The sequence below is a fragment of the Castor canadensis genome, chromosome 11 (assembly GCF_047511655.1).
Source record: "Castor canadensis chromosome 11, mCasCan1.hap1v2, whole genome shotgun sequence".
In the NCBI taxonomy this organism is placed as follows: Eukaryota; Metazoa; Chordata; class Mammalia; order Rodentia; family Castoridae; genus Castor; species Castor canadensis.
Window position 1 is genome coordinate 64,047,958 of NC_133396.1, and position 17,788 is coordinate 64,065,745.

At 51.5% G+C, this 17,788-nt stretch overlaps 1 protein-coding gene across 4 annotated transcripts; it reads left to right on the forward strand.

Annotated features, from left to right (window-relative positions):
• The first annotated feature begins 1,297 nt into the window (after nucleotides 1–1,297).
• P2rx1 (purinergic receptor P2X 1) lies at nucleotides 1,298–17,121 on the forward strand. 4 transcript variants are annotated; one of them, XM_074047160.1, is made up of 13 exons: nucleotides 1,298–1,436; nucleotides 2,654–2,890; nucleotides 9,837–9,984; nucleotides 10,246–10,317; nucleotides 10,693–10,762; nucleotides 11,043–11,139; nucleotides 11,382–11,462; nucleotides 11,703–11,844; nucleotides 14,262–14,389; nucleotides 14,780–14,870; nucleotides 15,250–15,315; nucleotides 15,695–15,796; nucleotides 15,894–17,121. In XM_074047160.1, the coding sequence occupies exons 2-13, from the start codon at nucleotides 2,754–2,756 to the stop codon at nucleotides 15,957–15,959; spliced, it is 1,200 nt and encodes a 399-aa protein (XP_073903261.1). In that variant the 5' UTR covers nucleotides 1,298–1,436; nucleotides 2,654–2,753; the 3' UTR covers nucleotides 15,960–17,121. The 4 variants fall into 4 exon arrangements, with proteins under 4 accessions (XP_073903261.1, XP_073903260.1, XP_073903262.1 ...); XM_074047159.1 differs by having other exon boundaries at nucleotides 1,343–1,436; nucleotides 2,590–2,890; XM_020176171.2 differs by lacking the exon at nucleotides 1,298–1,436 and having other exon boundaries at nucleotides 1,689–2,890.
• Nucleotides 17,122–17,788: the final 667 nt, after the last annotated feature.

Sequence of the window (17,788 nt, forward strand, 5' to 3'; positions counted from 1 at the left end):
CGGGCAGGGAAAGCTGTCCTGGGGCCGATTGCTTGGCAGCAGGGCCTTGTCTCCCTACAAGGCCCGACCCAGTACCCAAGCTGGCCACCCGGCCTTTGAGCTTATAAGGCAGGGCTGATGGATCTCAAGTACTGGAGTCTTTGGGTGGGACCTGGGCCAGGCCCTCAGACTTTGGGGAGCCTCTTTTCCAGCCACTGGCAGATATGGGAACTACTTATTCTGTGACTTTGGGCCAGGTACTCGACTTGCAGATCCTCAATTTCTGCATCTGTGTAATGGGGGTTCTAGTACCTACCTCACAAGACTATACTAAAGAAGAACCTGCTGAAATCTAGTATGTGGAACTCTGCCCTCTGCCTACTTGCACCCCCACAAGGCCTAGAATAAACAAGGTGTCTGTCCCTGGGGATACTTGAGTTGGAACGGAGGGCAAGAAAGATGGATTTTGAACCAAAGATACCATCAGCTGACTGGCTTACATTTGCAAGGCCATTCGCAAGAAAAGAAATTTGGGTCTTTGGTCATTTGTGCCAGTTTGTTTTCTGAATGCCAATGCCCAGGCTGTAACAGAAGCATGTGTGTATGCTCCAAGAAGTCTGTCTGTCCATTTTTCCTAGTTCCTTGGAAGACGAGAGGGAGAAAGAAAGTTAGAAGGAAGAGGAAGAAGGCGAGGTGGGGAAGTGGAAGAGATGGTGGTGATGTGAGAGGGACAGACAGATTATAGACGATGATTACCTTCTTTTTCTCATTCCCTATTTCCTTCGCTTTCTTCCTTCCTTCTCTCTCCTTTCCTGCCTTCCACATTTAGAGCCTGTTCTTCTTTAGAACGTGGTGTGAGTGTCGAGGAGAAGGTTTATTGCATAGGGTTGTGGAGATGGCTCAGTCTCAGCACGCATGGCTCCCATGACAAGCAGCCCATGTCATGGGGACTTCTATTCCAACAGCCATGAGGTCAGCTGGAAGAGGGACAGGCCCTTTTTTGGGTCAAGACCAGGCCAAAGGAAGTGCCACACACCATAGTTCTGGTTTCAAGTAATTCTGGTCTTTTCCTTAGAAGAATGTGGGACATGGTTCTCACAAACACCCTTGACGGTGGCCTGAGAGATCCTCACTGGATTGGCAGTAACTCCACAGAAGAGGGAGTAAGGCTGACCAACTGGAGAGGGAAGGATGTGCATGCTGGAGTGGTTGTGGGTCTGCCCTCCTCAAGTGGCCCCTTGCTATCCAAAATGTAGTTCTGCTCACAGGCAGCTTGGGACCTAGGGGATTCCCAACCCCAGGACTTGGCCTCCTTCCCAGAGCAATTTCCCAGCTAAGACTTCCTAGGAAGAAGACTCTTATCAGCCTTCAGGATGCAGCAGTTTGGACTGGGGTGCAGGGAGATAGGACTTGCAGGAAGGCCCTTGCTTCAAGCTGGAACCTCCAGTGCTGGAACAGTGAGTTTTGACCCCCCATTTCTCCTCTTTGGGTTTGTGTGTGTGTGTGTGTGTGTGACTTTCTTGGGATTTGAACTCAGGGTTTGCACTTGCAAGGAGGCACTCTACCACTTGTGCCTCCAGCTCCATTTCTCCTCTCTGAGCTTCATCTGCAAAATGAGGAGTGGAGTGAGGAGGCTTCCAGCTCTACTGCTCAGGACACCCATATTCAGGGCTTGGATCACCATAGAGGAGGGCAGGGGATACACAGGGGGGTTACCCTGAACTCAACAGTGGCCTCAAGTCCTCTGTTTTCAGTGTTGTCAGAACCCATAGCCCAGGGGCCTCCACCTATGTGAAAATGCCTTTACTGTCCTTGACAGATGAGGAAGCAGACTTGCCAAGCACAGCCCCAAGTCCTAATGGGCAGAGTCAGGGATGTCTGATGTCAGACTTTTCCAACTGGGTCCTGGGCCCCATGGCAATGTGTGACCTATGTGGCACTTGCCTTATCTGGGCATCTGTCCCCCTTTGGTGGAGACAGGGAGATGTGGCTAGGGCCAAACAGAAGGAAAGTGAGGAAGGGGAGGGGATGGAGACACCAGTCTGTTGCTGAAGTTGATGGGCACAGGTCAGGTTTGAAGGGACAGGTAGACAGAAGGGAATATACAAGGGCAGTGCCAGGCAGCAGGACCTGAAGTGGCCTTTCTCCCTCTTATGCCCTACTCCCTGGAGGTCCCCAGGGACTGAGAGGCTACCCTGGGAGTACAGGGGACCGGTGGAAGTGTGGTGGGGGGATGAGAATGGGTCCCTAGCTTTGAGGAAATTCTAGGCTGAGGCTACCCCAGCTTCCCCCCAGGCTCTGTCCAGATACCCCAGCTCTGTCTTGCCAAGTTCATGGGGGATGGGGAGTAGCTGGTAACTTTATCTTGGCCTGTGTGGCCAGTGGTTGGTGGTTTCCGGCCAAAGGCCAACAGTCATTGTTTCCGGAAGCTCAGCAGGTCCCAGGCGGAGCCTAGAGGGGCAGCAGGGCTGGGGCTGGGTGGCCCTGCCAGACTGCCTCTGTCTATCTTTGGGAATTTATTCCTCACAAGCACGGCCAGCCCGCAGTCCATTGCCTGCCAGGAGCCAAGAGCTGCTCTGGTCACCTAACGATTCTCCCTCCCAACCCAAGCACCTCCAACTGACCACTGACTCCTGACCTCTGGCCCAACCTGATCCACCCTTCTCTTCCTGAGGAGTTAAGAAGCCCCCAGAAACCCCGCTGCTGTAGACTTGGGTGCCTGCTGACAGCAAAGGTCTTGCAGGGCTCAGTCCTGAGCCCCAGCCTGGCCTGCCATGGCACGGCGGCTGCAGGATGAGCTGGCGGCCTTCTTCTTTGAGTATGACACTCCCCGAATGGTGCTTGTGCGCAACAAGAAGGTGGGCGTCATCTTCCGGCTGATCCAGCTGGTGGTTCTGATCTATGTTGTTGGGTGAGTCTGGGCCCCTTCCCTGCCATCCTCATGCACCAGCCCCCAACCTGGGCCTGTCCTCTGAGCTCCGGGATGCCTGATGTGATGACAAGGATCCCCTCTCTCTCTCCATGTACTGGGAGGCCCTGACCAGCCCTGTGCTATTTGGGAGGAATGGAGAACCCTGTTAATCCACTGTCTAAATGGACACACTGAGGCAGGAGGGATCACCTGCTCCAGATGCGTGGTGAACAGAGGCAATGCCACTGTGGGGTCCTGAGGAATGGACTCAGTGTTAATGGTTCCCTCAAGTTATGAGTAATGCGGCCTAAGGCCCTTTTACCTCTGATCTCCCACAAACCTGCACTGCTGAACCAGGGGCCATAGTCCACGAACAGGCCAGATAACAGGCTCTGCAGGTACCCCAGGTACATCCTGGGGTATCCAGGATCCTGGGAGCTGAGAAACCCTCAGATACTGAATACCTGGTGCCTGGAGGGAGGCATGAAGATGGAGGTCAGCTGTTCCTAGGGATGGCGATTCCTTTCTGGGCAGCTCTGGACTGATCCCACTGTGCCAGGCATGAAGGTCAGAAGAGGGTGGTCATCTTGCCTGCCTGGGGCCATGCAGAGGCCATTTACTTGAAATCCTGTTTGGCTGTCCCAGAGGCTAGGACAGACCTGGCAGAAGCTTGCACGTGTGTATGTGTGAGCATATGTGCATGTGTCATGTGGATGCATGTATCCTGTCCAGAGTTTCTGGGCCCATGCAAATGCCCCATGTGTCTGGGTGTGTGCCCAGCAGGTGTTGCTGCAGGATGAGTCCCAGGGGCTTGGGTGACCACATGTATATATATATATATATGGCTGTGTCTGCATCTGCCCTCTAGCTGAGGTGGCTGGGTACTTGATGTGTGTCATCTGTGATAAAGAGGGCTCCTAGTGCCTCTAGGGTCACTGAAGGAGGTTTAGCCCAGCAGGGACACCTGGCAGCTCTGGCTGTCTTTTGCTGTGTGATTCTAAGGGTTCTGCTCCCCTGGTCTCAACACTCCCATTTTGGCTGTGATTCTAAACTAGGACTGCTGAATGAAGCTCAGGCCGGGCTGACTAGGGTCCCAAGACATAGTCCTGGTGTCCCCAGAACACCTGGCATCCCATCCCAAACAGCCTTTCCTCTGCCCAACTCATCCCTCTAAGCCTCAGAGCTGGTCAGCTGGAGCTGGGGTCAGGACCCCTCTGCTGCTTTTTGGTCTCTGCCTCTGTCTTGTTCACAAACCAATTTGTCATCTGCAATGTTGGCTGAATTTACAAGGTAAACTGAAGCCCAGAGAAGAGCAATGGTGTTTCCAGGTTACACAGTGAGTAAGCACCAAATCCAGGCTTAGAACTGAGACCTCCTGACCCCTGAAGTCTCTGCTCTGCTTTTTTTCCTCTCATCACAAAGGTTCTGGAGACATTCTAAAGGGCAGTGATGGTGGCATGCCAAGCACAGATGGACCTAAGAAGTCTACCATTAGCTTCACTCTGGACCCTCCAGAGAAGAGAGGTAGCCCAGAGAGGCTGGCACAAAGTCTCCCTGTGCTGTTTTCAAATCAATAGCTGTGAGCAGCACCAGGGTCCTCTTGTGTGTTGGTTACAGACTGTCAGAGTGGAAGGGACAACTCCCCTCCTCCTTGTAGGGAATGCACAGATCTCCTGTGATGGGGACCTTACCATCTCTCTCCTTCCCGCTTCCTTCTCAAGACAGTCTACTTGGTTTCCAAATGGATGCAGCCCTTATCAGTGTGTGTTTGGAAAAAGGATCAGAAGCCCAGGGCTGTAGCTGATTTCACTGTTAGAAGAAGCTAACCACCTTCCTGGCTCCAAAGTCAGCCTTAAGATCCTGAAAAGGAAGTGTCTTCAGCGAGAGCCACTGAAACAGCCAAGTTACACTGCAGAGCTGAAAGTCAGGGTCTCTTGTCCCTCATTCTGTCTCCATCTCCAAGCTTCAGCACCATTCCTGAAGCTCTCCTGCTGTCTCTGTCGCCCTCATCTGGCTACTGCCCAGTGCTGAGCAGACCCTGGCAGCTAGGAGCCCCCAGCTGCAGATTGATCCCCTAGGCAACAGGGACTAAGCATCTCAGGTCTCAATTTTCCTGCTGTTACATGAGGCAGGGACTGAAGGGGACAATTTGCTTTTTCATGTGGATAACTGGGCTTTTCTCTGGAGCCTCCCCTTTCCTAGGTGTCTGTCCAAATGCCTGGTTCTGTGGGCGTGAAAGAGCAGACAGGGAAACTTGAGAGATGTCACTGGGGCCCCAGAAAGGGCAAAGCCCAGCTGAGGGATGAATAGACACAGAGACAGCTGGACGAAGGGACCAGATTTGGAACACAGCTCATATGAGGAGACCTTGAGACTTAGGAAAGGAGAGAGAGAGAGAGAGAGAGAGCGACAGAGAGACAGAGAGAGACTGAGATCCTAAGAACTAGAACAGGTTCCGAGGAGGGAAACTGACTGAAGCTATGGTCTCTATTAGTCATGCTCTTCCAGGAAGTCCAAGACAAGTGGAGAGAATAAGAAGCTCTGAGGCTTAACCTCATTTAGCTCAGATTGAGCTGTTGTCACAGATAGTGCCATCTCCTGGGAGGTGATGAGCTTTCTGTCACTAAAGGCCTGTGGGCAATGGGTTATCATCCATGACCTAATAGGCCCATGCTAGGGCTGTGCTGGGATGTGTTTCTGCCTGGGGGACCCTGGTTGGGGGAGGAGAAGGACGGTCTGAGCACACAGGAGGGTTCCCAAAAGGATATGTGAGTGCTGCTTGGGGACTGAGAAGCCTTCCTGGAGGCTGTGGTAGAACTAGCCATGGCAAAATTCTGTGACCCATAGGCTATGCAGGTCTGCTCTTGGCTTTTCTCTCACACTAATCCTCACTCATCCCCCACACCCCTACACAGAGCTCTTGAAATCAATGCTCTGAGATCACTAAATGGATCCTGGAGTGTATCAGTCCAGGATAAGGACAGACACAAATTATTGCTGGGAGAAATATACCCAGGGGTCATGTGCAGCATCCTCTCCATGCTGAACGCTGGGCCAGGGGACCAAGGCAGGACACAGATGGGCAGAGGGAGAGGGAGGAATTAGGGATGAATTGGCCAGAGGTCCTTTGGTTTCAGTGACAGAGGCCCAATCAAACTGGATTTACTGTATAAAAAAAATTTTTGGTGGTATTGGGCTTTGAACTCAGGACCTTGCACTTGCTAGGCAAGCACTCTACCACTTAAGACAAGTACCCAGCCCCTCAAACTAGATTTAAAAGTAAGGGTGAGCCTGAATTCAAACCCCAATACTGTCCCAAAAAAGGGAAAGGGGGGTATTCATTGTTTTCTACAGCTGAAAAATCAGGATGAGCTTCAGGCCTGGCTAGATCCTCCATGGCCAGAGAGAAGAGGCAAATTCTACGGTGAGAAAGCAATTTTGATCCAGTGTGGATTTGCAAATGAAGCTATCCAGAATCAGTCTTCTCCTCTTGGCTCTGCTTTGCTCTTTGGAGGAGATACATCATTCTTAGGCAGAGTCTCTGTCCTCATAGTGGCAAAATAGTCATGAGCAGCTCCAGGCTGTTATACCACCAGTTTTGCCACCTCTGAGGCATAAGAGCATCTCCTTCTTCCTTCCTCCAGAATTCCAGCAAAACTCCCACATCCAACTCTCTCTCTCTCTCTCTCTTTTTTTTTTTTTTATTTGGTAGGATTGGGGTTTGAACTCAGGGCTTTGCATTTGCAAAGAGGGTGCTCTAACAGGTGTGAGACCCTGAGTTCAAACTCCAGAATGCCTCCTCCAAATTAAACAAAAAAGCACCACAATTCTGAGTTGGATGTGGGTAGCTCATGCTGGAGACTAAGATCTGGAGGACTGCAGTTCCAGGCGAGCCCAGGCAAAAAAGTTTTGAAACCTCCATCTCAATGGAAAAAAAGCTGGATATAGTGGTACATACCTGTCATCCAGCTATGGAAGGAAGCATAAAATAGGAGAATCACAGTCTAAGTCAACCTGGACAAAAAATGAGACCCTAACTCCAAAAATAACCAGAACAAAAAGAGCTGGTAGAGTGGCTCAAGCAGTAGAAGGCCTGCCTAGCAAGTGCAAAGTCCTGAGTTCAAACCCCAGTACCTCCAAAAACCAAATAAACAAACAAACAAAAAGCCCCACAATGCTGGGTTGAAGTTGTGGCAAGCTCTTGTAGTCCCATCTGAGGAGGATGATGGAACCTGGGCTACATAGTAAGCCCTTGTCTAAAGAGAAAAGAAAGAAAGAAGGAAGGAAGGAAGGAAGGAAGGAAGGAAGGAAGGAAGGAAGGAAGGAAGGAAGGAAAAGAAAAGAGGCAGGGCTATTACCTAAAGCTGGACCACACCATGTGTCTTCTTTATTTTGCCTTTGGAGAAGAGAGGCCAGGAGACTATACTAGAAATGTGGCTCAATGGTACAGTGCTTGCCTTGCAGGGGGCCCTGAGTTTTATACCCAGAACTACTACCAAAAAAAAAAAAAAAAAAAAAAAAAGCACAGACCTGGAAAAAAATAAAAAAGAAGGACTGGGAAAGATTTTTTTTCTAAAAGGAAGTGGGGAGGGGCTTCTGAAGATGCCAGTGTCTGTGACCTCAGTCCTAGGGTGGTGAGCCCAAGGCATGGCTTTGCAGGGGCAGAACTGGCTCCATGGTCTTCCTATTATTACCAGGACTGAGGTCATTAGTGCCAGATTTTACTTCCTTCCCTGCCCAAGACCAGTATCCCTAGGTGCAGACAAAACCCAGAAACATTGCATTGGACCCAAAGCCCAGCCCAAGGTAGGGGCGGGGGTCTCTTGGCAATAAGGAGACACTTGAGTGCCAGTGCTGCTCAATGGATATGGCTAGAGTCCTGGGTGGGTGCCTCCAGCCCAGAGTCTGCCCCCTGCTTGACCTCTGACTTTTGGGAGGGGAACTCCCTCAGGTCTCAGTTTTCCCTTCTATGGTACGATGTGTTGATACAGGGCAAAAGCAGAAATCCTGCCTCAATTTTGGGATCGGGATAACAAGAGGGAGGTTAGTGACTTCTGCAAGAGCATTCAGAACACCAGCAGCTATCTTTGCCCTGAAGCACCTGCTTCAAGCTTGGGTACAGAGCAGAGACCTGCCTGCCTTCCTGCCTGCTTGCCTGTGGGAAGGATGCAGAGCATAAGCCTGACTACTGGAAGGGACCAGGGATAGGGGTGGTTCATGCTTTCGTCCTGATAGGGCTGCAGACAGCTTGGCAACTCAGGACAGAGAATTGGGGCCTTTGTCATGCCTGGCCTGTTGCAGTCTGAGACCTGATGGGGGCAGCAATGACCATGCAAAATCTTGGGGGCAGGGAGCTTGGTTAGAACGAGAGAGGGGATGGAGAAAAGGGTGGATTATGGGAGGCTAGAAGAGGTCATTGGTGGGCTATCTCCTGGGAACCCCTAGATAGATTGCAGTGACTCAGACTCACAGCCTGTACACTGGGGCTGAGGAGGAGAGTAGATGGCTTTGAGCTCTGCTTGGCCAGGTAAGCCTGGGCTAGGATAAGGATAAGGGATGGAGGGATCATAGTACATCTACCTACAGGTAGACACACACAGGTTTTCCCTGGAGGTCTACAGCTACACACTCCAATGAGCACCACACACACACACACACACACACACACACACACACCTGTGTCCATGTGAAGTCTTCTGAAGGAAGAGCCCTACCCCCCTGGAAATAAATATTATTGAGAACTCTTTCAACTGTAAGCAACAGAAGCCAAACCCAAACTGGTATGCATAAAGGAAGGGAATCTATTGGTTTATGTAACTTAAAAATCCAGAAGTAGATTTCTCAATATGCCTTTGGCCTGGCTGGATCCAGCTACCCCAACAACATTGTCAGGAGTCTGCCTCTCTCCATGTCCTGATTTGGACTTCCTCAAGGTTGGCTTCATTCTCAGGTTTGCTGCCTGTTTGAGGTGGCAAAGATACCTAACCAAAATTTTGGTCTCGTAGCTATCCTACTTAGCCACCCATCAGAGAGGATGTTTCTTTCCTAGTAATTCCCAGCAGATACTCCCTTGGTCATGTGCCCACCCTTGGAGCTGGGTGGAGAGCAGCTCCACTGAACCTCCCCAGACTAAAAGTGATAGATCCAAAGGAACAGGATTTCTCAGCACTGGGAATGAAAGGCCAGAACTGCCATAAGGGCTAGGAGTCCCAAAGGGGGTAGGTCAGAGGTTGGAGATTAGAAGCTTCCTAAAGAGTCACTCCCCCACCCAGTTTCCCTTCACATTCCCCTTCCTGGGGGCCCCCAGCACGGCTGAGATAATAATGCTAGCTAATATCTATACAGTTTTTCCATCCTTAAGTGTTTCTCATGCATTAACTCATTTAACACAAACAACTACTGCTATTATTCCTGTTTTATAGATGAGGAAGGTAAGATATAGAGGGACTGACTAGCTTACCCCAAATTACATAAGCAAATTTGGATTCAAATCCAGGCTGTTAGGCACAAATGTACATGTTCTGTTGTTTCTTTGGGGAAGGAGCTCAGAAAGGAAGGCAGGAAAGAAGGAAGGAAAAAAGGAAGGAAGAAGCACTTTTAGAAAAAGATTGGTGTCCAAGAGGCTAACTTGCAGGACTCAGAAACTCTGCTCTTGGTAAAGGATCTGGAAGGACATTCAGTAGGTCTGTCTCCTCCCTGTTCTCATAGTGTAACGACAGAATTTCAGGTACAGAGCAGCAGGAGGAAGAAGGCAAGGCTGTCCTGCCTCTAGCCCACAACTGGGGGTGGGGACTTCAAAAGCAGAGAGGACTCAGAGAAGCATCAGGGGAAGACAGAGGAAGGCCATACATGTCCAGCAGTTACTAGAAAGGGCAGAGGCCCACACAGCCACCTGCCGTCCTTGAATGGCCTGCCCACTCTGGCACAGACCCATAACTCCTCACAGGTGGGTGTTTGTCTACGAGAAGGGCTACCAGACTTCAAGTGGCCTCATCAGCAGTGTGTCTGTGAAGCTTAAGGGCCTGGCTGTGACTCAACTCCAAGGCCTAGGACCCCAGGTCTGGGATGTGGCTGACTACGTCTTCCCAGCACAGGTGAGCTGACTCAAGGCCCCCAGGCCCTGGCTCTGGGTTGGGTGGGCTTTGTTCCACCTCCTTGTTGGACCAGTCCAGCTCCTCACTCTCTGAATATCACTCTCCCTAACTGTGAACCTGGTGCTATTATCCGCTGTACTATTATGGGATATGGAGGCTGCTGGGTGTCAGGTGGGCTCCTAGGGCCTGCCAGGCAGTATCTGGGTTTTCTGTGCTATTGTCCCAGCCCTGCTCCATCTTCGTCCTGCCCTTCACTTTCAGGGGGACAGCTCCTTTGTGGTCATGACTAACTTCATCATGACCCCTCAGCAGGCTCAAGGCTACTGTGCAGAGGTGAGGATTCTGCCCCTCCCTAGGCCCACAGGGGAAACAACAGTGAAGAGGAGCCCCCTCGGGCATGGCAGGTGAAGGGGCTCCTGCAGGGACCCATGATGGAGTGTCAGGCAGAGTTACACAAAGTGATCCTCAGCCACTGGCAGTGCTGAGCAAGGCAGGATGCCAAGTCTTAGTGCCTCCTCTTTCCACCTCCCCTGTCCCCTTACCACCTGACACTGCAATAGGCACCTGGGTGTGAACCTATAGCTGTGGAGACTGGGGGTAAGAAGACTGTGAGCAGGGCTTACCTCACAGAGTCGAAGACTGCCTGCATGCCTTCCCTGGGCCCCAAGAGCAAGAGGGGCCTGTGACAGCAACTCTCCCCTCCCCCAGAATCCAGAAGGGGGCACATGTAAGGATGACAGCGGCTGCACCCCTGGGAAGGCAGAAAGGAAAGCCCAAGGTAAGGCCAGCTCCTCCTGGTGCCTCCAGGGTATCTCTCAGAGTCAGGCTCTGGTGCCCTCCAGGCCACCTTGTGCCTACATCTCTCCATACTCATTGCACTAAATATTCCTTCTCTTCCCCCTGCCATTCCAGCTTGGCTGCCCTGCCTAGACTCTGCTGTATTCTGTCCTAAGCTTCTCTTTTGTGCCCCATCATTGGGAACTCCTGGGGGAGGTGTCTGGGAGGCCTCTGGACCCCCAGCTTGCAGTGGGCACCCAGGAGCTCCTCTCTTGCTCCAGGCATCCGCACAGGCAAGTGTGTGCCCTTCAATGACACCGTGCAGACGTGTGAGATCTTTGGTTGGTGCCCTGTGGAGGTGGATGACAAGGTCCCGCGGTAACTAATGCCAGGTCCTTCCAGAGGGGCAGGGTCATCCGGATGTTCCCCCTTCCTCTGATCCTTTCCTTACCGCAACAATGTGGCCCAGGCCAAAGAGTCCCCCCGGTTCAAGGGTTTGTGAGGCCATCACTGTCACACAGTTGCAGGAGGACCATGTGCTCTCCCGTGTTAATTTCACACTGCAGAGCACACAGGGGTACTCCTGGGGAGGGTCGGTGAGTGAGTGCGGTCTCCCCCAGCCCTGCCCTTCTCCGAGAGGCCGAGAACTTCACCCTCTTCATCAAGAACAGCATCAGCTTCCCCCGCTTCAAGGTCAACAGGTTTGTGGGAAACACCAGCACAAATGTAGGTGGCTCCTGGTTGCTTGAGCTGATCTCAGCTCTTGCTCTCTCCCTCCATTCCTGCTGCTCCTGCTTTGAAGGCAGAAGCCTGGGCTGCATCCCTGGAATGGGCTACTGAAAGGGCTTTCTGGATCCTGGGAGGGTCCCCAGTGCTTTGAGGCATAGTGGGCACCCTCACAGCTGGCACATAGCTGTAACCAACACCCTCTGCCCCTACAGGCGCAACCTGGTGGAGGAGGTGAATGCCACCTACATGAAGAACTGTCTGTATCACAAGACCCTGCACCCTCTGTGCCCTGTCTTCAGCCTCGGCTACCTGGTGCAGGAGTCAGGCCAGGATTTCTGCAGCCTGGCTGAAAAGGTCTGGGGGTGGTGTCAGGCAGGGGGAGCACTGGCCCAGGATCCCAAGAAAGGCTCATCAGGTCCAGTTCATCCTCCTGAGCCTCCCTAGTGTGGAGTATATGCATAGGCCTGTCCCCTGATCTTGGGGCCCTAAGGACTAGGCCTGCATCTTCAACAGGGCCTGGGCTGGACATGGCACAGAAGAGGTGACCAGAATGAGTGGATGTGAGCAGACATTGTCACCTGGATGTTTGCTGATGTCCTGCTATTTTGATTGATTGACTGATTGAGTGTTGCTGGGGATGCAACCATGGCCTCACACAGGCTCAGCAGGTGCTCTACCTCTTGAGCTATACTCCCAGCCCCAAATCGTTGGGCTACTTTTCTTTTTTCTTTTTCTTCTTTGCCAAGCTGGGGATGCTAGGCAAGTGCTGAGCCTCACCCTCAGCCCCAGTGTCCTGCCATTCTGCCCTCCCCAACTTGTCCCTTGATTGGCAGGTGGCCTAGTTATGTGTGAGCATGAGCTCTGGTGCTACAGCTGGACACCCCCACCCCTCACCCCATCACCTCCAAGCCACACACAGGCACAATGGAGGCTCAAAGGCAGCATGTAATGTCTTGCCATTTAAAAAATATTAGATATTAGATAAAAGTAGTTGAAACTCATAGTCCATGGCCCTAGGAATCCTGTGCCCCAAGATCCTCACAGCTGACTGCAGACCTTGTAGACCAAGTTCAAACCCCTGCTCTGCCCCTTCTCAAGCAGTGTGACCTCAGAGTTTTCAGAGCAACTTGAGTGTGTCACTGAGGACAATATCAGTGCCAGTCTCCTGGGGGCGTTTTGAGGATCAGATGAGTGCTTGCCTGTGACGTCACTTCAGCGCTGCAGGGGGCAGTCCAGTGTCCTGTTCCCACACAGCCCTTGTGTGCTTGCTCCTGCAGTTGCCTATTCAAGGGTGGACATCAGTCCCTTTTCTGCAATGTTACTAACAAACCCCACTCATGACATGCTTTTCTACAGCAGATGCTGGCAAATCTTTTCTTTCAAGAGCCAATAGTGAATACCTTGACCTTTTCAGGCTTTAGGATCTTTGTGCCAGCTACCCAGGTCAGCTGTTGGAGGCAAAAGCATCTTCATACTGCCCTGAAGAGGGCTGTATTTCACAATGCACATGACCTAAACACAGAGTGTTAGACCTCCCTGTTCCAAAAACTCTGCCTGCTCCTGCCACCTTCTCTACCTAGCTCCTTGTTCTTAGCCTATTGCTCAGCCCACCCAGCTGTCCCATTCTCTGCCTCACCCAGGGCAGTTCTTTCTATAATCTTCACAGATTCTAATTAAACAATGCTTTCCTCCCACGCCACAACTGTGCTAGGAATTCAGAGGTCAGTGACCAATGCTCAGACAGCTCCTGTCCCCCTGCATCTGACAGTCTTGGAGGAGATGGATTAATGACTAATCTCACAATTTAATCCCCAGTACCACAATAAAAATAATAAGCAAAATAAATAAATAGCCACACATCATAAACTGAGTGCCTATAATCCCAGCATTTGGGAGGCTGGGCAGGAGATTCCAGAGTTCCAGGCCAAACAGGACTACATAAAGAGTTCAAGGTTAGTCTGAACTACATATAGAGACCCTGGCTCAAACAAAACAAAACAAAACAAAACAAAAAAACCCAAATAAATAGCTGGTGCAGTGGCTCATGCCTTGTAATCCTGGCTACTCAGGTTCAAGTCTAGCCTGATCAAAAGATTCTTTCTTGAGATTCAGTCTCAACCAAGAGAAAGCTGGGTGTGGTGTTATGTTTCTGTCATCTCAGCTATGTGGGAAGCACACATAGGAGGATCTTGGTCTAGGATGGTTTGGACATAAATGCAGGACCCTATTTAAAAATAACTAAAGGAAAAAGGACTAGGGACATGGCTCAAGTGATAGAGCACCTGCCTAGCAAAGCACAAGGTCCTGAGTTCAAACCTCAGTACCACCCAAACAAATAAACATATGGTTACAAAGTGACAAATGTTCCAAAAGTAAACACAGAGTGAACAATAGGGAATAACAAAGCACAGATTTTAGGCTGGGGTGGTGGTCAAAGAAGCTCTTTCAGGAGAAATGACCAAAGGATGAGAAGAAGCTAGCCTTGTGGAGGAATATCATGTGCCAAGGCCCTGAGGTAGGAGGAACTTAATGTATTCTAGAAATGATCATAAAGCTGGAGTGTGGAATGTGATGGGTGCAAGGTGAGGCCAAAGAGGGAGACAGGCCCTCTACCCCAAAGCAGCATCTCAGTGTCTTTACTCAGACAAACAACAGCAAAAACAAATAAACAAACAAAAACAGTCCCTCTTTGAGAGTGCACCATCAGATGTAAGGCAGGAATTTATTGATCCTGTCTACTCCCAGATCTTGAGTACCCATGTCCCTGGCAGGGCGGGGTGGTCGGCATCACCATTGACTGGGACTGTGACCTGGACTGGCACGTGCGACACTGCAAACCCATCTACGAGTTCCATGGGCTGTATGGGGAGAAAAATCTGTCTCCAGGCTTCAATTTCAGGTGCCTCCCAGACCCCCACCCCTGCATCCATCCTTAGGGTCCTGTCACCTTTTCTATTCCCAGAACCCAATAGGGCTGAGCAAGTTTCCCCAGAGGGGACTAGTGGACCATGGACAGTTCCCATCCTGTGTGGGTGGCCAAGCAGGAAACCAAAAGGGACCCTTGTGGTCTGAGTTCCCCTGTCCCTGGTTCTCAATCACTTTAAGGCCCACCTGGCCAGAGACATCGCTGGCAGCCAGAGTCAGGGCAAGGGCTGAGTGGGAAACTTCTGGATGGAGGCATATTATTCTTGTGTAGTGTAGGGGATGGGGCTGCACTCATATGTCTCTAATGCTCTGCCACCTGAGGCAGCTTTCCATCACCCTCTCCTCTACCTCAACCTTCCCCAAGGTTTGCTAGGCATTTCATGCAGAATGGGACCAATCGCCGTCACCTCTTCAAGGTGTTTGGAATTCGCTTCGACATCCTGGTGAATGGCAAGGTGAGTGTCCAGGGTGAGGGGGTGGCAGGTGGGCTACACTCCTGTCTTTGGGTGTCTGTTGTTGTGGATGACAGGAGGGTGGATAGGATGGGTTTGTTGCTAATGATATGTGGGCTTGGGTGATGTCCCAGGGACAGGCTTTGCAGCCAGTGCCATATCTCTCCTGCTATCTCCCTGGGTCAGGGAGGTAGAGCAAAGTCAAAATCCAGGTGTACTGACCAGTAGCTGGTTTCCACAGAGTCAGAGCCATGGGCAGAAGGCAATGGGGACAATTCAGAGTCAAGGGAGAGGGTTTGGGATGGACCTATTCCAAGCCTGGCCTCTTGTAGCTGGGCCCCTCTGACTATTAATCCTGCTCTCTCTTGGGCCCTGCCACCAGGCTGGGAAGTTTGACATCATCCCCACAATGACCACCATTGGCTCTGGGATCGGCATCTTTGGGGTGGTAAGTGCTAGCAACGTGAGCCCATCATGCCAGGGTTGGCCCTTCTACATTCAGAAGTAGCAGCAAGCCCCTCACTCCAAAACTTGGCTATAACTGTTCACTGTTAATGGGCCAGAAGCTGCCCACCCATCACCTTAGACCCACCCTAGATCCGCATCTGGAGAAATCAAGGCTCAGATCTGGGATAGGAGAGAGGTGATATGGGGCTGTCTTGGTCACCTGAGGGTCTTGTTGTGCCTCATTCCCCCTCCAGGAAACTGAAGAATAGAGTCAAGGATTCCACCAGGGTCACAGTTAGTAGGGATAGCAGGGAGATGTACAAAGTTCTACACCCACCCCCAGATTCCTATGCTCCAGCTGCACCCCTCTCTATCCCCAGGCCACAGTTCTATGTGACCTGCTGCTGCTCCACATCCTGCCCAAGAGGCACTACTATAAGCAGAAGAAGTTCAAGTACGCAGAGGACATGAGGCCAGGGGAGGTGAGAGAACTCCTTCAAGGACCTCAGGCCTATGTATCTGTGTTTGGGTGCTGGTAGCTTTCCCAGGGCTGACTTGCAACCCCCACTGTGTACACAGGGTGAGCATGACCCTGCGGCCACCAGCTCCACCCTGGGCCTGCAGGAGAACATGAGGACATCCTGACCCTCAGCCCCTGGTCCTCACTGGATGCAGTGTGAGGCTTCAAGTTGGGGCTGGTGGGTACCAGCCAGGGCAGAGGGGTCTCCCCAAGGAGTCTCCTGCCCTGTCAGCCTGGAAGACCAGTTTACCCACACCTCAGAGTAGACAGTAGGCAAGACTGTGCAATTCAGGGCCCTGCCTCCAACTCCACATCCCAAGGGAGCTCCTTCCCAGTCCTGGCCACTCTAGGTTTGGAAGACCTGGGCTGAGCAGAGCTCCTCACATACCTGTACCCTAACTGTGTGCCATAGCCCAGGGCCCTCATTATTCATCCCACTGCCTCAATTTCCCTCGATCTGTGCTAACATGACAGCCACTAGCCATTTAAATTTAAATGGAATAAAAATTTAAAAATGTCTCAAATTAGCCACATTTCAATTGCTCAATAGACACATGTGGCCAGTGGCTGCCATATTGAACTGCAGAGGCCATTTTCATCATTGGAGAAAGTTTGGTGGGACAGGTCTGCTCAAGCCCTGTTTCTGATTGACTTCCCTGGGGAGCTTATCAACAATGCAGATGCCCGGGCTACACCATGCTTCCTGTGCCAGAAGCTGCAGGGCTGGCCTATGATTGGCACAGATGGACCTAGGTTTTAGTAACTGCTGTCCTAGAACTTTCTGACTCTGAACTCCAGACTGGGTATCAGTCTTAGTCCTGGGCCAGCACCTCCTGGCACTTGCTGGCACTGAGTAGGGTCTCAAAGGCTCTTAGCAAGTGTGTAGTGCCATGTGAATACAGTGATTCATGCACCCTGTGCACACCCTCCTTGTGCACAGCTCCCCGCATGCACCCAGCCCTCCATCCACAGTGTGTATTTGGACATCTTTGGGTTCTGCAAGCACAACATCTGAACACATCTCCACCCCCAGGCAGACACACACTCCATGTCTTGTTACTTCCATGGGGAAAATGCTCTTCCCAGGTGTGTCAGACCAGGACAACCTTCTAGCCATGACTTCTTACTCAGCTACCTTGGGTGGGGACAGGAGCCTCAGCTGAATCCTGGACTCCTTGCCAGTGGCTCAGCCCCAGCTCCCAAGGTTTGTCCAAAAGCAAGATCTGGATACAGTGAGGGGTGGAGTACAATAAAGGAAGTGAGGACACATTTCTGCCTTCTTTGCTTTCTGTCCAAATCTTAGAATTCAGCATGCTCATCTGTGAGATGCAGGGCCAAGCTGAGCCATGCTGAAGACCCCTGGACTGTCCAGTGGGCAGTGGTGAACTGACTCATGTATCCTGAACCAGGACGGGTGGTGCTGGGGGTTGGCTTGTGGAGGTCCACAGGCCACTGTCCTGGCACATCCCAAACACTGATGCTTTCTTTGATCCTACACATGCTCCTCCCACAGCTGTGAGAGGCCTGGCAGTGAGTCAAACAGAGAACCCCAGGAGTGGCCTCATGAACCAGGGAGGAAGGGACTGGCTGTCCTAGGAGTGGGATCTGCAGGAACCCCAGAGGGTCTTAGTTGGAGCCAGTGTGGAAGGGCTCCCCAGGCCCCAGGAGTCCTTGAGCACTCCCTGCCATGCTCTGTTCAGACCAGTCTGTCCAACGGAACTGCTCACAACGACAGACAGAAATATTCTCTGTGCTGCCCATGTTGGCCACAGGTGGTCATTGAGCACCTGAAAGGCAGCAAGGGCAAGCTGGAGCAGTTTTTACTTAATTTGCATTTAATTCATTGAAATAGCTGGATGTGGCTGGCAGCTACCAGAGTGGACAGCACAGGCTGGCTCTTTCTTTATTTTATTTTATTTTTTGCAGTACTGGGGTTTAAACATGGGCCTACACC